General features: G+C 40.4%; 1 protein-coding gene across 2 annotated transcripts in view; it reads right to left on the reverse strand.

Annotated features, from left to right (window-relative positions):
- Positions 1–7,200: 7,200 nt before the first annotated feature.
- WASHC5 (WASH complex subunit 5) overlaps positions 7,201–17,184 on the reverse strand; it is a 28,047-nt gene continuing 18,063 nt past the window's right edge. For both annotated transcript variants that reach the window (XM_071738371.1, XM_071738372.1), the window contains exons 15-29: positions 16,869–16,979; positions 16,610–16,750; positions 15,126–15,206; positions 14,353–14,454; positions 13,535–13,714; positions 12,750–12,874; positions 12,042–12,204; positions 11,232–11,334; positions 11,058–11,137; positions 10,018–10,121; positions 9,431–9,560; positions 9,224–9,320; positions 8,662–8,815; positions 8,300–8,387; positions 7,201–7,624 (exon numbers count right to left, since the gene is read on the reverse strand). In XM_071738371.1, coding sequence (XP_071594472.1) covers positions 7,568–7,624; positions 8,300–8,387; positions 8,662–8,815; positions 9,224–9,320; positions 9,431–9,560; positions 10,018–10,121; positions 11,058–11,137; positions 11,232–11,334; positions 12,042–12,204; positions 12,750–12,874; positions 13,535–13,714; positions 14,353–14,454; positions 15,126–15,206; positions 16,610–16,750; positions 16,869–16,979 — 1,716 coding nt within the window. In that variant the 3' untranslated portion in view covers positions 7,201–7,567. The remainder of the gene's footprint in view (positions 7,625–8,299; positions 8,388–8,661; positions 8,816–9,223; positions 9,321–9,430; positions 9,561–10,017; positions 10,122–11,057; positions 11,138–11,231; positions 11,335–12,041; positions 12,205–12,749; positions 12,875–13,534; positions 13,715–14,352; positions 14,455–15,125; positions 15,207–16,609; positions 16,751–16,868; positions 16,980–17,184) is intronic.

A 17,184-nucleotide genomic window follows, 5' to 3' on the forward strand; every position in this document is an offset into this window, starting at 1 on the left:
AGGGACCCCTCAGGATCATCAAGTCCAACTCCTGTCCCTGTGTCAGGCACCCTTAGGATCACACCCTGTGCCTGAGAGCAAATGCTTCTTGAACTCAGACAGGGGCTTAGTGCTCTGACCACTGCCTTGGGGAGCCCGTTCCACTGCTCAACCACCCTCTGGGTGAAAAACATTTTCCATATATCTAACATAAACTTTCCTTGATTCAACTTCCTACCATTTCCCTGAGTCCTGTCTTCACTCATTGGAGTGAAGAATTTAGTGCCAGTCCCATCTCTTTGAGGAAGCCATAGAGTACAATGAGGTCACCCCTCAACCTTCTCTTTTACAAACTCCTCATCCCTTCCAGACCCTTCACCATCCTTGTTGCTCTCCTCTGGATGCTCTCCAACAGCTTTATGTCTTTCTATACTGTGGTGCCCAAAACCACACACAATACTCAAGGGGAGGCTGTACCAGTGCAGAGTAGAGTGGGACCATCACCTCCCTTAACTGGCATGTTCAAGCTCTCTCCTCTCTCTCCTCTCTCTCCTCTCTCTCCTCTCTCTCCTCTCTCCCCTCTCTCCCCTCTCTCCCCTCTCTCCCCTCTCTCCCCTCTCTCCCCTCTCTCCCCTCTCTCCCCTCTCTCTCCTCTCTCTCCTCTCTCCCCTCTCTCTCCTCTCTCCCCTCTCTCCCCTCTCTCCCCTCTCTCCCCTCTCTCCCCTCTCTCCCCTCTCTCCCCTCTCTCTCCTCTCTCTCCTCTCTCTCCTCTCTCTCCTCTCTCCCCTCTCTCCCCTCTCTCCCCTCTCTCCCCTCTCTCCCCTCTCTCCCCTCTCTCCCCTCTCTCCCCTCTCTCCCCTCTCTCCCCTCTCTCCTCTCCTCTCTCTCCTCCCCTCACACTCTCCCCTCACACTCTCCCCTCACACTCTCCCTTCTCCCTTCTCCCTTCTCCCTTCTCCTCCCTTCTCCCTTCTCCCTTCTCCTCCCTTCTCCCTTCTCCCTTCTCCCTTCTCCCTTCTCTCCCTTCTCCCTTCTCTCCCTTCTCTCCCTTCTCTCCCTTCTCTCCCTTCTCTCCCTTCTCTCCCCTCTCTCCCCTCTCTCCCCTCTCTCCCCTCTCTCCCCTCTCTTCCACTGCAGAAAGGTTGGTTAGGAAAGGTGCAGTTTCCCATGTGGAAGCTGTGGCCTGTGCTATTTCAAAGGCTGTGGTCACATCTGAAACCTCCATGTGAGTATTTACTGTAACACTGGTGATGCACACTGCGTGTTTTGTGTCAGTAGGACAGGAATTTATGCTCAACTCATGGTGCCCGCACATTCTGTGCTCTGGACCCAGCTTGTGTCTTCTGGACAAAAGCAAAATCCATTAAATCCAGAATAAGTATGAGCAGCTGATAAATTATGCATCCTGCAATTTTGGCTTGCTCAGCATGACATTGCTATGGGGGAAAATAGTGTCAGCGGTTCCTAAATTGTTCCCTGTGGAGCTCCAAAGAGCTGCACAAGCTCCTGTGCTGTGCATAGTAAGCAGCAGCAGCAAGGAGTTTGCTGAGATAAAATTTTTCAAAGTACTGAAAATAAAAGCTGATGTTACATTTAAATACTAACTAAAGTGCACTGCTAGTATAAGCAATGTATAGGAAAAATAATCCCTATGGTTGAACCCAGCTGTGAGTGTCCTGGCATCACCCTGACAGCTCCTCTCCAAGCTTCCACTCAGTTTACAGCAGCAGTCACAAAGGTAAAGAAGGTGATGGAAATTGTTACTGAAGGGCTAAGGTGAAAAAAAAAAAGTCTGTACCAGATGATGTGTGGTAGAGCAGGGGCTGGTAGTGCTTTGGGCAGAGTCAAGAGAAACTGCAAAGGGAAACTTTGGGCCTTTGCTGGTATCAGTTTCTGAAGTTAAAGGGACAGTGAAGAGCCATTGAAGAAGGGGCTTCTGGTATCACAGGCAGGTTTTAGAGCTGGTCTTCAGGTAGAAGCCGTGAGGCCAGCCAAGCACAAGCAGCAGAAGCACAGGCTAAATGGTTCAGTAATGAAGTGTCAGTGTTAAGGTGATAAGCACAGAGGCAGCAATTCTGGAGAGGTACCCAGAAGACTTCATGAGGTATGTTGCATTCCCAGAAATTATTTTAAACGATTCCAGCTCTGCTATTGCAGTGGCTAATGGAGCTTTCCATGGAAATGTTTGTGTTTTCTTCAGCTCAACAACTTGTTTCCCTGTGGCCCACTCTTGGGCAACTCTTGCTTTTTCAGGCTTCCTTCAGAAAGGCAGCTGGGCTCCTTCAGATGCAGATTCACATTCTTCAGGCAACAGCATCTTCACACTCTCTTCCTAGGTGTGGTTTTTAATAGTCCTGATACAGGGGCTGGTACAGGTCCTGAAAATGTACATAGTCTTGTGAAATTAGACAGAGTTCTGTATACAAATACTAAATAAACTGCTGTCTGTAAGCTTATGGCAGTACCATTGGAATGGGTTTGAGATTGTCCTCTAGGCTACAAGATTGGATGCTCTAAGGGCAGGACAGGAAAGGGAATCTGCACCAGAGGGATAAGAGTTCACGATCCCAGCTGTGGCTTGGCAGCATGAAAGCTTCACCTATACTGGGGTACACACCAAGGCCACAAGTGGCACTGCAATGGTCTCAGCACAGGGCAGATTGTGCTCTCCCAAGCACATCCTGGAAGTGATTTGGAGGGGAAGAAGATTAGCTTGGAGTAGAGGTCATTGCCAGCACCAGATGGATCAGACTGCCCTGGCTTGGGTGGGAGCTGTGCTGTGACAAGTGGTTCCTACATCACAGGAGTGGTCCTGACATGTTGTGAATACCAAGATCCTGGACCCAAATGTCCATGTGGTGCCTCCTGGGCACAGTGCTGAGCCCAGCAACATAGTAGAGAATGATTTTTGTTGGAAGGGACCTTCATGATCATTTAATTCCAACCCCTCTACCATGAACAGGGACACCTCTCACTAGACCAGGTTCTCAAGGCTCCATCCTTGAACACTTCTAGGGAGGGGCCATCCACAGCCTCCGTGGGCAACTTATGCCAGGGGCTCACCACCCTCACAGCAAAGAATTTATTCTTAATATCTAATCTAAATCTACACCTGGTTCACATACTTTTTGTATGCAAAGTATGGCATAAGCATACCCCTCACTTTTATTTCCACATATATAAAATCCTGCTGCTAGTGTCTTAGGTTATGGAGATTTATATGGAGATTGCTGCCTCTGTGTTTTCCATGCCCAGGATAGCATTTTATCCTTTTGTCTGTTGGAGGAAAATCTTGCAGAAGAGGACACTGGGAGCAAGAAATTGGTTGCTATTTTGAAAATATAGTGGGTTTTTTTACCTCAGCTAATTTTTGCTTTTCTTTTTGAAATGTGGACTGAAATGGTGGCTTGAAATGTGCTTTGTTGACAGTGATCAAGTTTTAATGCACATCCTGTTGCAGGCACACAAAGTGCTCAGGCATTTGAGCCAAGCTACCATCATGTGCAGGAAACAGCCTCAAGTGCCTTCTCTTGAGTACTTGTTAACATCTCCAGTAATCAGAGGGGATCCTTGTAACCGCATGAGCCTTCCACTGCTTTCTCTAGATGAGCTTTCTCTTCCAACTGAGAATCAGCAGGAGGCAGGAGAAGCTTCTGCCACAGACTCCATTGGGATGCCAGGAGTCTCTTGTGCTCCCTGGTACCTTGCACAGTGCCAGAAAGCTTTTCTGATGATGACTGCTACCTGAACTGCATTTTCCTCCAAGCTCTGCATCTCTCCTGCCATCACCAAGCAGGAATCAGATCCAGTACTCAGGCTTTTAACTCCAATTTTCTTTATCTCTATTAAACATGAGCTCTTAAGCAACACCACAGTGGCTCAGGCTTGGCCATACAGTAACTGGGAAACCACAGGAAAGTGCACGGTGGTGGAAGCTGGATGTTGACTTACCTTGGTTTCCTTGGTACACAGAGTACACTGCTTAATGACTACAGAGCATCCATGGAGCTGCTCTGTCTCTCAATTATGTATTTGGTGTCTGCATTTTTATCTCGTCCAGAGTTCTTTTCTTCCGAAAACAACACGTATTAACACTGCAAACAGGTGTGATTTGCAAGCCCAGCCTGGGGCACTTAGATCAGATACTGCCTACGTGGTACGTGTCAGCTACTGTATTTGTCACATATCATTTTTATAATCAGATAAATGAAAGCCTATAATGGGAAGGTATTGTTACTCTCAAACTTCTGCATTACCAGACATCACTGCCTGATGCTGCTAAGAGACTCTTGATACTTTGGGACAATACTCTGGGGAGCTGCACACCATAAAAATATAATTATAACCTGCTTTTATGGACTGGCATACCTGTAGAAAGGATTATCTTGTTTTTATTCAGTTATATTCAGACAAGTAAATGAAAGTGCTTATTTGCCAAATATCAAGATAGAAAAGAAAAGAACATTCATAGGTTTAAAAGACATGAGGACAGAGAAATGAGGTATTTTCTGCATCAGCTTAGTGTGATTAAACCAGTCAGATGCTTAAGGTTACACCCTTGTACAGGCATTGCAGTGCTGGGCCAGGAGGCAGTCCTGCCCCAAGGCATGGTTCTTTTTGAACACTGCAATAGTCTCAATGGAGATTGTTGTTTGGGGTTGTGTCAACCCAGACTGGGCAACCTGGGGAATTTCAGATGGGACCCCCTTGCTTTCTAAACTCCTCAGAGAGGAACCCAAGTGTGGCTGGGTCCAACCTTAGTCTCAGAGTTGGCCCTCCTGCGGAGAGCAATTAAAATATTATGGTCTAAGGAAATGCTCAAGCATCAGATCCCCCTTAATTGGATTAAGGTGAAATGACACTCAAGGTCTGTATTTGAACATCAGCTTTAATTAGAACTGTAGAAGGAATACTGATAGTTTGATTATTGTAAGTGCTCAAGCTGGCAGTCACAGAGGCTGATAACAAAAGTCACAATACATGGATGTTCAAGCTGCATGACCTGGGAAAGACTGCAGGATTTGTGTTACATAGAATTAGGAAAGAAAAGAGAGAGGGTGAGAGAATAGGGGACAAAAAGTTAAGAGAGATATCAGAAAAATCACCAGTCTTGGATCCAGCACTGATTCAGCCAGTGAGGGAAGGTTGGTGTCAGGGATGGTCCTGAAGCAGCAGAGGAATGAGAGCCCTGGATTTGATCTGATCAGTCAGCTGAGACATCATGCTCCTCTCTTCCCTGACACCCCAGGTGACCTCAGCATCAGCACATCCAGTCTACAGGTTCAAATTCACATATTTTGGGGTTGAGGGCTTCCATAAATCCTGACCCCCTCAATGGTTTCCTCTGCATTGTCCAGCTGCCCACTAACCCATGCAGTCAGTGCCTTTTGTATCACCCAGAAGGCAGCACATAACTCAGGAGTGGTGATGGAGTCTCTTCCAATGGCAGGAGCATCATTCTGCTTGCTGGTTGCTCCCCTGACCTTGCTGAGTAGGCTTGTGCTTGTCAGGATAACATCAGGCTCCTTCCACTGCCTCAGCCCTTGACAGATGATGCTGGGGGAAAGAAAGAGGGGTTGTGTGTCTCTGTGGGTGTGGTGGAGCTGCCTGAGCCGAGCAGGGGTAGCAGCCTTCCTTCACCTTTTTTGCCTCAAACTCTAGTGTGTGACATTATCTCCCAAAACAAAGACATCCAGCTCAAAAGGTTTGCAAGGCTGCTTAGGACCCAGCCTGGCTGCAGGGCAGTCAGCCTGCTGAGCTGTCCCCTTTTCACCTTTCTTCAGTACAAACTGATTCCTCTTTCTCCCTGCATCATACAGGGACCTTAAAACCTGTGCTTTTGTATGGGATCAACTGGGATCAATTGGTATCAACTGTATGGGATCAACTGGTGCCAGTACCCCAAGAATCCTACAAAGTGCTTCACAACAGCCTTGCTTTGGGGCTCAGCTGTATGAAGTTGTCTGGTTCCATAACAGGGCAAGCTCCTTGCCAGATAAAGCCTTAAAATTTTACATCATTTGCTGATCCTGTACTCATTTTCCAACCATGCCCTCATACAGTGCCCATGACACTGCTGGGTGGCTCCCCAGCATCCTGCTGGGCATGTCCAGTCATCCAAGCAATGGAACGGGTGACACACTGGGGACAGGCTGCACTCCTCCAGGGGCTCCGCCACAACCTGTGATGAATTGTGAGGCTGTGAGGTGTCCCTGAGGAAGCAGCTGCTCCTGTTTTAAGGATAAAGGTTTGGTGAGGGGATTAGGACAGGGGTGGGAGCTACAGCCCTCTCCTCTCTGTTGTAAGCTGGCCAGGTACCCACAGGATATTTTCCCCTACTAGGGCCCAACGCTGGTAACAGAAAGTTCAGGCATTCTCACTTGATTAAAAACTGGTTAACCTTTGAGTTGCAAGATTACAGTAACTTCTTGATCCAACCCTTCCCTCCTCCTAAATTCATTAATATTAATCTATTTATTCCTCTGGTAATGGGAGCAATTTCCATGAGCTTGGGTTGCTTCTGGAGCTGTAACCAGCTGGGACCTGAGCTGTCATTCATTCAGCAGATTTGAACCCAGCCCAAGGGGAATGTGTGGGAGCAGCTCCCACTATGGGCTGTGGTGGAGAGAAACAGCACAGTCCCTGTTCTTGTTTCCAGTGAAAAGGTGAGTGGATTTAAGGGCAGGTAAAGAGGACACATCTCTGCAGCCAGAGGATGATGCAGGTCAGACCAGTGTCCTGGGGCACTTCCCTTCCTCTTTGCTCTTGCTGTTTTAAATACGGGGTTAGTTTTTCATCTAGGCACCCCTGACCCTTTTTAAGTCATCTTTTTCTTCAGCTGTTGAATATGTCTCCTCTTTTTCAGTCTGATAATCAAGGTGTCTCAGAGATACAGTAACATCCCCCACTGGCTTTCCCACAACAGCTCCTAAGCAAGAAAATGATGCCACATGTAGAATATTTCATGCCAGAACTGAAAGTTATGTGAATAAACACCTTGTCTCCAACACTTGTCATGTTACAGTTGCACTGAAAGAATAATTTGTGCCTGTAAATATCATTATAGGACTTTTCAGCTATGGATATTTAATTACTTTTCTGTCGTCTAAGAAAAATCAACATTTTTTAGTACACAGGTAGATACCAAACCTTTTTTCAACTGTATATTCACACTCTCAGTAATGGTTCTTTTAACAGGAAAACTGACACTTTGCAATCATCTTTCCTGGCAAACTATCCAACACCTTTATTTCCAATTTCATTGTCCATTTGTGGTATAAAATGTCAGACCTCCACAAACAGTTCTTCAGAATAAAAACCTAAATGGTTTATACATAAACAATTACATACAGCATTTATAATGCGCAGTACAAAATGTACACAGTTTGGATGAGATACAAATTGTATATCATACCAAGACTCAAACAAGTGTTAATTATATAGACAAGTGCAGATGGTTACATTGGCAGTTGTAGGTACTGCCTCAAAGCACAGAAAAGATGCAGTTCTGACAAGCAGTATTTGTCTCATCTTCGGGCCCCAGCTCTCCATTTTGGGTTTTGTGTAAAGCCTTGGTCCTTCTCCATATTCATAGAACGGTCCTGAATTCATCAAAAATGAAGCTAGGCACATGTGCTTCAACAACCTGAGGTGAACAGGAAGGCACAGTTAGGTGCTTTCTCATTTTGTATTCACATGCTCCATTCATTCACTGACAAGCACTTTTCATCTCTGCATCAAGCACACAATACTATTGACCACCCAGGCTTTAGGATGTGCACTCTGGTGTGTTTTTATTACTTAATTCTGCAACATGTCAGAACTTCTATTTTAGTTCTTCCCTTCCCCAAAGTGAATGTACACACACTCTCTGAAGATTAAATGAAACAGACTCTTCTTAAATCCACTCAGAGTTGAAATATTTTCTGTACTTTTTATCCCCCATTTTCTCAAAAATAATCTTCTGTTATGATGCTAAAACCAGATGAAGAACAGCTACACAAAGTACAGAAGCAATACAACTTGTAGTTAGTACAGGGCAAAAGAATTCACTATGACCCATTCCTATCAGGTAACAGATTTTTCATCTAAGTTTCTTTTTGGCAGACTTTTACAGAACATCTAGAAGGGGCCAATACTGTTTTCTGGACAAGCTGAACAAGTCCATTATTTAGGATATTCACTTATAAATGATGCTGTGAGTAAATACCTGGGATCAAACTGAATAGTATGTAACTACAACATAAACTAAAATTTGGCTGCTCTGAACTGAGCAGGGGAGTCCTGTGCCACATATGGGAGGCACAGAATTCTCTCTTACCTTTCTTGGTAACTTTGTGTAGCGAACGTAATCCTCCAGGAACATGAGGGCACCTACTACATCAGCAGGCATTTCTGGTATCCTCTGGCTAAAATTAAAGAATCATGAAGATCATATACTTACTAGCTAATCAGTTATTTGGGTAAAATCACATGAAAATTCCAGCCTTCAAATAACTGTTTCCACTATGCATCATGTGATTCCATTACAAAAAGAAATAGTATTTTCATCTTTATATTTAGTTAAATATATTGTCATGTCATTATGTCAATGTTCTGCTAAGAAACATACTAAAAAAGTGTAATCCTACAGAACCCCCTTTCACAGAGGTGATACTTGGGTAAAAGGTAAAACATGGATACCTGGTGCATTGTTCCATCGTTGAACGAATGAACTGACCGATCAGGGCCAGAAATTGTTCTGTGTATCTGGAGTGGAATTGTTTCAGCAGGGTAAGGAGTCCCAGCACCAGAGGCAGCCAGTCAATTTGATCACCTGCCCGCTTGCACACCATTCCTACATGGAAAAATAAAGCCCAAACCAACATGTTTATAAAACAGGACATACTTTTCATAGCAGAGGCAAACTTACGTAATACAGTCTAATGAGGTTTTTTGCTGTGTCTCCCCTTCTGCTTGCTGACACATAAAAAAAATCAAAACTAATTTAACAGTTGCATTTCTTCCATAGCAAATGGCTTAATGTTATTAACCAAGACAATGCATGGAATGAGAAAATAAAAAATTTGGATTCCGTTTCCTACTTCAGTATGTATTTGACTTCAGTATTGTAACAAACCTGCCTGGACATGATGGACTAAAGTCAGAAACAGTATTTTCTATACAGATAATTTTACTATCTTCTCTACAGATAATTTCACACGGATTTTCATTCACTGTAGACAAAAAACAACTTATACAATACCTAAATTTCTGTTGTACTGAAGTTTTGGAAACTGGGAAATGAGGAATAGGAAATTGACAGTGGGAAAATATGGCAGACGTTTTGTTGTTATGTAGATCTGAGGGGGAAAGAAAAGAGGAATAAAGTTATTCCACCTATTTATTTTTTCTTCTCAGTTAATAAAATCGAAAAGTCAAACTGTACCAAGCACAGGGATGTAAGCCTGACCTTATTTAATGGATTGTGAATGCCAGCTGCTTCCAGATAAGCTGTGATTTCATACAAAAGAGTGTTGTCTTCTTTAGGATAAGGCAGTGATGGGTTCTGATAATGGGCTTCAATGTCAGCTAGTATTGCTCTAAAAGGAATATAAATTGATTATATTAAATATTTATTTAAGCTATCTCCAAATAAACTCAATACAATGCCACATGTCTTATTACTTTTAAAAATTCAAAGATACAAAACCTGTAAATGGTTGCACACAGGAGTAAACCACCTTTTCTGGAGTATGTTTTCATAAATATCATATTTATTTTAAAATCAGCACTGCACAGCTTTACTGTTTATTCTTCCCATCCAAATATTGCCTCAAATTCAAGTATAACCAAATGAAAATGGAAGCTGCACTGTCCATTAGCATGTTCTTACATATTACTTGCCAAGTTATTTATTTTTAATGTTTCTGTTGGGTCTAAATTTAAATACTCATCAACAAAAACCTGAATCCAATGAGACTCCTTATTTTGCTATAGTTCAGATTAGTTTTACATCACAGTGCTACATGAAGCTCTTCAGAACATTTTGCTTCTTACTTATTGAGATTTTCCAAAGCAGCAGCCAAATGCTTGGAGTCAAACCTGCAGGAATAGTTTAATTCATTGGTAATCTGTCTTCTTAAAATCTGCATCTGACCAACCTGTTGAACAAATAAATAAACAAAAAATAAACAAAAAGAGTGTTAGGCTGAAAAGTCAAACTCAGGAAAAACTTCCTGAGTAACAATTTAAACAGATTGCATGAAGTCCTCATTACACCTAACAGCCTTTGTAGGGCTGCCCAAAGCAGGGACATTGATAGTGGTTGGAGCTGCCTCCTCATTTTGGTAACTGAGCACTGACTGTGACTGCCTGCAGCCAGAACAGGCAGACCCAGCTGTGTGGTGCAGTCCTGGCTCTCAGGATTTACACACAGCTCATGGTAACAAATACAAGACAGTGTGAAAAGGGCACTAAAAAGGTTGCAGGTATAAAATTCCAGCTGTTTGCTCATTTTTCATTGGTAAGTAAAAAAGTCTGTACTCATTTCCCCACCTCTCCCCAGACCTTAGGGTCAGCAATGGCAGGGATAGAAGAGGCTGGTTTAGCTCAACCTTCCCCTTCCTTCCCTGACCTTTTCTCTTCAGTACAACAAACACTCACAGTCTTCTAAACTTGGGGCACAAAGAATCATTACAAGAAATCTGCTTGTTTAAATTTTGGCCCATTAGGCTGCCCTCTGTGTGAACAGGGCAAGTTCAAGAAATGCTGCTGCTCCAAACTTTAGCCTTAAGTACTGTGGGCAGCCTCAGAGGTCCTGATACAGAGCACCAGCTCAGTCTCCCCAGGTCAGATCTCTAGTGCCAGACTATGTTTTTGCCTAACTATTACATATGAATCTCAGCACTAAGCACTGTGTAGTGAGAGCTGTCCCCACAAAGCAAGCTCAGGAGCTCTCAGAAACCCAGGCCTGCTTCACTTCTGATGTTACAGAATTCCAGGTTGGCACAAGACAATATTGTAAAATAAGCAGATTAAAGTATGTAACCAAAGAGCCTAGAGTGAATTCTGACTACAACTAAGTCACATAACTCTACCTTCATTATGGAGTCTAAATATGCTGTCCAGATCTTCTGAGTTTTCCCAATTGCTGCAGAATAAACCTTGTTTGAATTTGCTGAGAAAAGAAGAGTGAGGCATTAAAAAAAGAACAAGACAAGAAATAAATGCAAGTGCTCAAAGACAATAGCTTTCTTCCAGCAAGTACTTACCTATAATTCCTTTGAGAGGACTGACAGCATTCATAAGTGCTTTTAAAGTATCCTGTACTGTCCTGTCACGCAATATATTTTTCTGAAACATACTGAGGAAATTCTGAATAAAAAGAAGAAATAAGTAAGTAAAATCCTCACACATTTACTCTATGCTTTATCTTGGTGGTACAACAGCCATACTTTTTGACAGCAGGGAAAGAATATTTCCACAGATGATGAGAAATTCTTTGAGTTACACTAATCAGTGCTAGGACAATTAGAAGACCCCCTTCATTGATACCTAATACTCATTGTAGACAACCATTAATTCAATTTTTGAGGAAAAACTTATTTTCCCTTACAATCTTTAACCAAGCTAGGCCTGGATTGATCTCAGAAACCCCTTGCCCCCTGCCCCCAACTTGATTTCACATACAGATATTAGGGAAAAAAACATTACATAGAACTGACAACTTATTTATATCATAGTAGACCCAAACCATCTAATTCTTTGTGGATATCTAGACAGAAAAATAGAAGTTGACCTGAGATTATTGAGTATACACAAAGTATACACCTTCAAAAAGCATTCCTTACAAACCACTGTTTAATGTAAGGCATAAGCCTGTATTACACATTCATTCAAGAGGACCAACCTTTATAACAATTTCTGTAACTGGAATTTTCACCTTTGGGTTTGAGCACAGGTTCTTCAAACACTTTTCATTGCAATTTACCACTTCAAAAATGAACCATTCTCTTATCTCACAAGGAGTTATTAAACAATAAAATCATCCTGACCTTGGGAAAACAATGATGAAAAATTACCTGCAGCTCCTTCACGATCATGAAACACAGCAACCTGTCCAAACCATTGAGACCAAAGGTACCCAAAGTATCTTGGATCTCTGAGAAAAGGCGACTGTTGGTTACTTCCTGATGAGTTTTGACATCATACCAGGTGTTCATTTGGTCGATGTAACACGTGATTCTGAGGAAAAATTGAACAAATAACTACTTCAGAATGAGCTGCAGACAGTTCCTGTGATAACTGCAGAATTGAGTTATCTTACTCAGGCAGAGACTGCAAAGACTCTCTAAGTATCTCAGGTGATGTTTAGCTACTCCTCTCACAGCAAAGGTTCAGTCACCCTTCCCTGGTTTCTCTCTTCCACTTATGTTTGGTTTTAGATAAAGATGGTGATATTTGTTGTATACAATATAAATAATAATAAATATATTTATAAATAAATTTATAAATAATAAATAATAATAAACTATTTGTTTATATTTTATATTATTTATAATATTATTTTATTTATTTTATTATTATTTATTATTTATTTTTATTTTTATTATTTATTATTTATTTTATTTATTTTATTATTATTTTATATTATTTTATTATTATTTATAATATTATTTTATATTATTTATAATAATAAACTATTTGTTGTATATTTTATTTGTCTATGGTGGGATTGGATCAATGCAATGTATGGCACTGTGATGCAGTTTGTGACACACAGCACTTACTTTGGGTCTGTGATCCGCAGGATTTCTCTACAAAGCCGACCAATAAATGTTACAGATTCATCCACAGGTGTGAATTTTGGTATAGGAATATGAGTAGACTGGTATATGCTCTGCCAGTCTTGAATCTGCAAAATAAATTGTAATTTGCAGTGTTGCCATTGGCATTTTCTTAATTGGCTTACAAATTTTATTCCTTACATTTAACTTAAAAATAGTGCACTGTAAAACAATATTGTTAATTACATATAGCAGAACACTACAAAAACCAGAATAAGCAAAAGGGAAACCCAAATCTTAGACAAAGAGCAAGTAGAAGATAAGGATGGGGGTCAAGAGGACTACCTACAATCCTGGTGAGAATTTTATCTGCTCCTTTCTGTAGTAAGACTAACAACATTTAGTTAGCTAAAATGAAGAACTATTCAGCCCACCACTTGTGAAACATCATGAAAAGAGATGGTAACTACTGAAATCTTTCCAAGTTTGCATTCTCATCTCTAACAACAGATACAGAGGGGACTACCATTGTGATTCAGTACTTTCTGGTTTCTTTGAGAAATAGAGGAAGGATATTGTTCAGTTGAAGGACATAACATTCAGTTTGAAGTACTCTGCTCTCCTTACGCAGTTGTGGGAATGCTGAAATAATTCAAAATAAGCTTGGGAAGTCACAACAGTATGGCCTCTGCACCATGGGGTACATATATTCCATCATTAACAAGCTTTAACATCCAAATTTAAAAACATTTATCAACTTTTTACTCATTCTTGTTTTTGACTAGCACCTTTGTTCTTAAGAAGTTATTGCACTCCTGTTCCACATTGTAGTTAATAATACGAGACACCTCCTCTTGCCAAATTTTTAAACCATATATGTTGACATAATCCTGGATATATTCAAATGATCGATGGAACCCATCCATAGTAGCTGCCATGTCTTTCAGTTTGGGCATCAGTTCACTTGGCTAGAGATGAAAAAAATGAAAAGATTAAAAAAAACAGTGAATGATTAGAATACAAAGAAAACATGTAAGGCTTCTAAATGCTTTTCACTATGCTCCAGGCAGAACTGAAAAGCACTAAGAAATTTATCAAAGGTTGTTTGATATCTTAAGTAATTCTTCTTCCTAAGTATTTTTTTCTTCCTGCTTTTAATGTTTGTTTTAGGCTTCCATGGTACTATTGATTGATCTGGAAGACTCAAGAATCTGGACAGGATCAAAACAAGGAGTCACACTCTTTAGTCTATAATTGCCTTTTGATGTTTACCTGGCTTTCACATATCATTTGTTGTGATCAGTTCTCCTACACAAAGACAGAACTGTGAACTCAGAGCTGACAAGACACTTGATGATAGAGTAAAAACATGGTTCTGAATTATGTGTAATCTTAGCAGTTTATAAACCTATTTAAAATGTCAAATAAGGCTTCAAAACATCCTTCAGAAAGTGAAAAAAGTGCACATTTTTTACAAAAAGAAAATCAGTAGAAAAGTAAAAATTCTTTTCTAGAAGGTAGCCTACTAAGAGGTCTCAGCAAACCCAGACACATTAAAAATACACAAAAAAGATACATAAAAAATAAAAGTCAAGTAGTTACACACCTTGGCCCTAGGATTAAAGTTGAGTCCCCTGTGAAGCGCTAGAGCCACTCGTTTTACTAACTCCTTCCTTATTCCATCCTCTAGTAATTGTTTTGGATCCACCTAGGTAGAAGAAACATATTTTTTTTCTGAAAGTCAGAAAGGTATAAAAACAAAAAAAAAAGAAAAAGATTTCTTTTGTACCAAGAAAGATACTAAGTACTTACGATATAATAGAAAAGCAATGCTAACAACTGCACTTTCCCAACAGTGCTTGTTCAAAGAATAAACATTTAAATACATCCACCAGATATAAGGGAATCATTTAAGTTGAATGGTAAAGATTTATAGATCCTATATTCAACTTTTGTTAATGATCCACTGAGAATGCAGTACAATTATAAAAAGCCAGGATGCATCAAGAATGCCTGCTCCTGAAGTCTTAAAAGAAGTACCTTAACGTAGGAAGAAAAGTCTTTGCCAGTGGAAGAAAAAGCTCTTTGGAAAAGCTTGCAGTCATTTTCCCAGTAGAAATAAATAACAATTAAGGGGGTGAATTTAGGTTGATGAATCAATGTACAGTGAGAACTGTGGGTTCTCAACAACCTTAAATAATTCAGTTCTTATCTGAATGCCAAGTTAGGGATCATTGTTTGAAAATTTACGTGCAAACATATTTTTCCTACTTCTCTTTTTATCTTTCATAAAGGTTTTGCTTTGTGTGCTGAAATACCTGTGCTAAAGTACTAATTGCCAGCATATGACTTTTTCTTACTGGAATAATGGGACTTTACCTTGATGATTCCAACTAAAGTAGTTTTCATCATGAGGATTCCTTCAGTGAAGATTGAAATTGCATGAGTTAGCTTGGCAACCTTTAATAGACAAAGGGAAGACAATTCATTGAAGTGATTCAGTATATTGAAATAGTTACTCCAAAAATAAATATCCTTCCCAGTGGCAGCTTCCTATTTCAGATTAAAGTAATTTGCACTGATATACTTTCAATTATACATCTTATTCTAGACTTAGTTGTAATACAGTAATAATCTTTCTTCTCATTAGATCAATGTAGATCTGTTACCAGTAGGAAAGAACAGGTACCCCTCAGAGGCTTTACAAAGATTATGAGGGAAGACTTTGCCAGCTGCATCATGTGTGTACAAAATGTCATGGACAACATGCTAAGATGGTACTTTGACCAGGCCAAGGACACAGCTCAAAGTCGTTATTCCATAATAAAGCCCACTGCCAGCAACGAGTCTACTTCAGTGTCTCCTCTGATGTAATACAGTAGCACATTCGTTTTGTTCTAAATTATTAATTGAGCATCCTTATGCTCAGAGTTCACACAAATCAGTCTTTGCTTTTAAGACACTTATAACAGAGAAACTCAGAATGTGTTTACAGTTCCACAGAAATCCTAAGTGAAAAGCTTTTGTCTGATATTAAGTTCTTTTCCCTCTACCTCCTCATAATAAAATAAGTATTATTGAATACTGCCTCCTCCTCCTCCTCCATTCCCACCCCCACACAAAACAAATGGACTTCAGTGTGGGAGTCTAAACCTTGGGTCCAGGTTTGAACTTAAGCCTAACTAGAGAATACAGGGTGCATTAGCATAAAACACTTAAGAAGTGAACACTTTGGCAAAATTCCCTAGAAATAGTTGGCATTTTAACTGACAGCTGGAGAGCTAAAAGATGTGTTATTTGAGGGAAAGAGCTACTGGTCTGCTCAGGTTTTTTCTCCGTATCTTTCTCTATTAAAACCAAGTGATTTTAATGTTTGCTCACATTTTCAAACTGATAGTGCAGAAAAAACCCCACAGACAAAAAGCCAGTAATAGTAGCTTCATCTAACCAAATCCTGTCTTCCTCTTTGAGGGCAGCAAAAAGCTTAACCCTCCTGGATTATTCAGTCTTTAACCTTCTCCTGGGCGGAGGGCTTGATTTCAGACTTAGCTTTTTAGAGTTTTTTACCCCTTCTATCTAAATAAATCAAAAAATCTTTACACCCGTAAATATATTTAGTTTTTCTGTCCTTTTCTACAGCATCAATTTTTTAAGCTTTTACAAGCAGAAAAGCAAACGTTACTCAACTATCTTCATGAAATTTAAGGTATAATCATGATAACACACAGTGAATTTTAATTCTTACTGAGTCACCAAATCCAACTTCACTGTTAATGTGTAACTCTGTGGAGCTGCACCTATTTAAACTGAGGTTGTAGTCTGTCACCTGTAGGGTGTTTTTTTCAGAATTATATTTACAGCACCTCATATCGTGGTCCAAGCTGAGCATAATCTCGTATCTTGTCCTTATCAAGGCGAGTAGGCACTTCAATAATATCATGAGTCTGAAGCTTTATAATTTTGAGAAGAGATGTAAACATGCTTTCTGGAATAATCTGTAGAACCTTTGTAAACAAGAGAAGAAACAAATGCAGTCAGTATTTTCTCATTAAAAACAATAATTCTTTTATTAAGGAAAAAGTAATTAGAGAGCAAGACAATTAAGTCTCTTCAAATGCCTACCTTTCTAACATAGGAAACCAATTCACCAGAGTAATACTGTGATACACTGAGGAGATCAGGACTGTTTGCTTGATTGATACGGAGAAGTGGCAAGTCAAGAGCTGAAGCAAGCTAAAAATAAAGTTAACATTTTAAACTTCGCATCTTTCTTTCTAAAATAAATTCCATGCTTGAACTCTCTTGCTCAGGCTCTTAACTTGTAACTCAGAACACTCAATTCTTCCTGAAGAGCACTGCTGAAACACAAGGTTTGTCTACAGAAAAAAACCCCAAAATTGTTACAAGTCAAAAAAGGTCAACCATTCATAATGATAAT

Source organism: Heliangelus exortis, chromosome 2 (genome assembly GCF_036169615.1).
Source record: "Heliangelus exortis chromosome 2, bHelExo1.hap1, whole genome shotgun sequence".
NCBI lineage: Eukaryota > Metazoa > Chordata > Aves > Apodiformes > Trochilidae > Heliangelus > Heliangelus exortis.